Source organism: Carlito syrichta, unplaced genomic scaffold (genome assembly GCF_000164805.1).
Source record: "Carlito syrichta isolate Samal-C Ts95f unplaced genomic scaffold, Tarsius_syrichta-2.0.1 Scaffold145531, whole genome shotgun sequence".
NCBI classification, from domain to species: Eukaryota; Metazoa; Chordata; class Mammalia; order Primates; family Tarsiidae; genus Carlito; species Carlito syrichta.
Window position 1 is genome coordinate 1,837 of NW_007089627.1, and position 3,423 is coordinate 5,259.

General features: G+C 62.8%; 2 protein-coding genes and 1 pseudogene across 2 annotated transcripts in view; 2 read left to right on the plus strand and 1 right to left on the minus strand.

Moving 5' to 3' along the window:
- The first annotated feature begins 211 nt into the window (after window positions 1-211).
- Window positions 212-1,286, plus strand: LOC110594841 (annotated as a pseudogene).
- On the minus strand, window positions 1,239-3,188 carry PRELID1 (PRELI domain containing 1). The gene is made up of 4 exons (XM_008050431.2): window positions 2,930-3,188; window positions 2,210-2,323; window positions 2,020-2,098; window positions 1,239-1,798 (listed from the first exon to the last, which is right to left on the minus strand). Exons 1-4 carry the CDS (start codon window positions 3,062-3,064, stop codon window positions 1,644-1,646), a joined length of 483 nt encoding a protein of 160 aa, XP_008048622.2. The 5' UTR covers window positions 3,065-3,188; the 3' UTR covers window positions 1,239-1,643.
- Window positions 3,189-3,203: 15 nt separating this feature from the next.
- RAB24 (RAB24, member RAS oncogene family) overlaps window positions 3,204-3,423 on the plus strand; it is a 2,810-nt gene continuing 2,590 nt past the window's right edge. Inside the window, exon 1 of the mRNA XM_008050429.2 lies at window positions 3,204-3,315. Coding sequence (XP_008048620.2) covers window positions 3,204-3,315 — 112 coding nt within the window. The remainder of the gene's footprint in view (window positions 3,316-3,423) is intronic.

Consider the following 3,423-nt stretch of genomic DNA (forward strand, 5'->3'; position numbering starts at 1 on the left):
TCGCCAAGTTGCCCAGGCGGGTCTTGAACCCTTGGGCTCAGGCAATTCACTCACCTCAGCCTCCCAAGGTGTGGGATTACAGGCTGAGCCACCGGCTCTGTCCTTTCTATCACCTGAGCAGTCTCCAGTGCTTTGAGACCGGTCCTCTTCCCCTCCTCGGGGCAGAACTCAGGCGTGTGCGTGGTGGGTGGGGCAGGCGGCGGGGACCCAGATGTCTGGAGGAAGCAGAGGCCGGGTGGTCCAGCCCCAGGCAGCTGACCCGGCCCTTTGCTCCCGGCCGCAGAAGCTGGAGGAGCAGGAGCGGCGGGCCCGGCAGCTCAAGGAGGAGCTGCACGGCCAGCGGCAGAGCCTGCAGCAGCAGCTGGAGCAGCTGCAGGGCCTGGCGGGCGGCGGCGAGCGGCTGCGGGCGGACAGCCTGGACTCGTCGGGCCTCTCCTCCGAGCGCTCTGACTCAGACCAAGGTGAGTGCCCAGGCCGGGGCGCGCGGCCAGCGGGCGGGCCGGCTCTTCTGACGGGCCCCTCCCTGTGCAGAGGAGCTGGAGGTGGACGTGGAGAGCCTGGTGTTCGGGGGCGAGGCCGAGCTGCTGCGGGGCTTCGTCGCGGGCCAGGAGCACAGCTACTCACACAGCAGCGCCTGGCGGTGATGTCCTCGGCCCTGACCGCCCTTGCTCGCGCCGGCCGGCCTGCCAGGCAGGAGCCCTTCCCTGGCTCGAGGCTGCTCGGAATCACCTGCTGGAACCGACTGAGGATGCTCGTGGGAGCAGGGCCTTTGTCCGCGCCCTGCTGCTGGCCTCCAGGTCATCCCTACAGGGGAGAAGGCCTGGGCCTCCCTGGACTGAGCGCAGGCGGCTTGGGGCCAGGCTGTTTTTCCAGGCAGTTTTTATGTAGCACTTGGCCCTGCTACCCCAAGGGGGCCGGAAGCCTGTTGGGCCTCGGCGTGCTTGGTGGACGAGACACTTGGCCTTTGCCCCCCCGAACAGTATTTTCATTAAAAGTCTCTTTTGTAACTTCCCCTGTCCATGGTCTTGCCTGATGAAAATCGGGGAACTCCCAACCTGAGTGGAAAAGAAGTCGTCCGACCAGCCACGACAGATGCTGTGGGCTGTGCCAGGCAGGGTGTGTCACACTCAGAACTCAGAGGCTGCCGTGTCCGTGTCCCTGAGGGTGGGGTTGAGGCTGCACGATGGGCCTCGTCTGAGGTACAAGACCAGGAAACAGCATCGTCAAGACGCATGCCAGAGCGTTCCCACTCCAGACCTGGAGCGGCTGAATTCGGCATTTATTGAGTGCCTATGATGTGTGTGACACTGTTCCGGTATGTGGGACACATCAGAGAACAACACCGAGAGCCCTGCCCTCGTGGGGCTTCCAGCCTGGCGCCTGTTGCCGCTGCACCTGCACGCTGCCCGTGGCCCGGGCAAGCCACCACACTTCTGCAACTGTCCTCAGCTGCCCCGTGGGGGAAGCAGGCCCGGCCAGACACGGGTGACATGCCTGGTGCACGGCCGTCAACCCAGGCACCGCCCAGCCCACCCGCTGGACAGGAGACAGGGCTGGAATTGATCTTTAATAATCAAGTCTAACGAGGAGGGGCAGAGGGAGCTAAGCCGAGCTGTCCAGGGTGCGTGGCAGCGGTGGGCTGGCTACACAAACTGCTGCTGCTGCTGCTGCTGCTGCTTCTTAGTGGCTGCCTTGCTGGCCAGGTCCTTGGCCTTCTCCGTAGCTGCCAGCGCCGTCTCCTTCGCCTTCTCCTTGGCTTCCTTGGCTGTCTCAACAAGTGTCTTGGAAGGGGCCTCACCTGTAGCAGAGGGCAGGGAACTGGCTTTAGAGGACGCCCGAAAGACCCATCTCCTCACCTGTCCCCATGACATTGACCTCTCTGGGCCAGGCCATGTTGGAAAGGTGGCATTTTCCTCCCCAGTACTGACCAGCAGGCCAGGCTGCACATCAGGCAAGCTGAGCTAGGACTTGACCCCCAACTCTCCCTACGAGTCCCCAGGCAGTACCCAGAGCCCTCACCTTGCAGTTTGGCCAAGATGTATTCAAAACCCTTCATGGTCTTGGCCACGTTGCTTTTGAACCGTGCGAGGCCAAATTCCTGGCAAAAGTGAGAAGGGGAAGGATTCTGAGCTGCCCACTGACCCCAGCCCTGCCCTGATGCTCCAAGCTTCGGGCCCCAGAGCCCCGACAGCCCCCAGGCCCTACTCACCTGGACAGCTCTGGAGACGCCAAACAAGCTGGAGGAGACCCAGGCTTCCCGGTGGATTTCGGTCCAGTCGCTGTTGTCAGAGTTCACACAGTAAACACATCGTTCCTCCACCACCTGTGCAGGGAGTGAGGCCAGTCACGTTGGCAGTGGTCTTTCACTTTGTCAACTTGCAAGTAAATGTCTCTTCGTGAGAGGAAGCAATAAAATGAAAACCCACTCCTTCCCCTACAGCACCCCAAGTGGCATCTGCAGACAGAGGAAGGCCATAAAAAAGGTCACTTTGCGGTCTGAACCCTCTCTTTTGACGCTTAAAACGAGAAGGCACATGGTCTCCTGAGCTCAGTGGTGGTCCTAGGTAAAGAAACTAAAGGTAGGACTCCTATAGTCAGAGCGGGGCCAGTGGCGCAAAGCCTCCCCCGAGGCACGGCCAAGGCCCTTGTGCTTGACGGACTGCCGGCCTTTGAAAATCCTCCCTATCTCGGCATCACTCCTGTGGGTTCCCCCCGAGCGTGTGACATCGGCGATGCTCTGAGGGCTCGGCACTGGGGACGGTTCAGTAAGGTGGGTGCCCCTCCCCCACTGCTTGGCTACGAAGACCACCCGAGCCAGGCCCTCAGCAGCCCAGGCCTGTCTCAGGCCATGGCGCTCCTGCGGGGCGCTCTAGCCACACGTGCCGGGTAGCTCTCTGCTTCTGGGGGCCCCCGGGGGAGGGGGCCTCACCATCAGCCGGGCGTGGTTGATGTTCCAGGTGAAGGTGGTCATTGTCTGATTCTGTGGGTCCACAATAGAGTCCTCCAGGATGTACACCGAGTGAGCAACATTGGCCGGAAACAGTCGCTCAGCCCAGCGGGGCATCCGGTTGGTCTTGGTCAGAAGTCGCCGGGACAGGAGCTTCTGGTCAGGGGTCACCTCCCGGTGCACTATGTCTTCCGTCAAGACATGCTTGCTGCACACGTCAGAGTGAAGGTGACCCTCAGGAGTCGGCCTCCGCGAGATGGCCTGTGGGGCTCCCCTCCGGCGCCTCCCGGCCCGACCAGCGCGCCTTCCTGCGACCCTGCCGAGTGGCGCGTGCCGCGGCCCAGACCGAGCTACGAGCCGAGCCCAGGGCAAATTCCCGCTCCCGCCTCCTGGCTGACCTGGATTCCCGACCTCGAGACTTACCGCAGCGCCGAGCGCGCCCGGGCAGAGGAGGCAGTGCCGGCTGCCCAGCCCCG

Excerpts from the sequence above, each read along its gene's own strand:
- PRELID1 (XM_008050431.2), bottom strand. The coding sequence starts at position 3,064 with ATGCCCCGCTGGGCTGAGCGACTGTTTCCGGCCAATGTTGCTCACTCG. Across the intron at positions 2,324-2,929 it reads TCAACCACGCCCGGCTGATG|GTGGTGGAGGAACGATGTGT; the intron begins GTGAGGCCCCCT and ends CTCCCTGCACAG. Across the intron at positions 2,099-2,209 it reads GCGTCTCCAGAGCTGTCCAG|GAATTTGGCCTCGCACGGTT; the intron begins GTGAGTAGGGCC and ends CACTTTTGCCAG.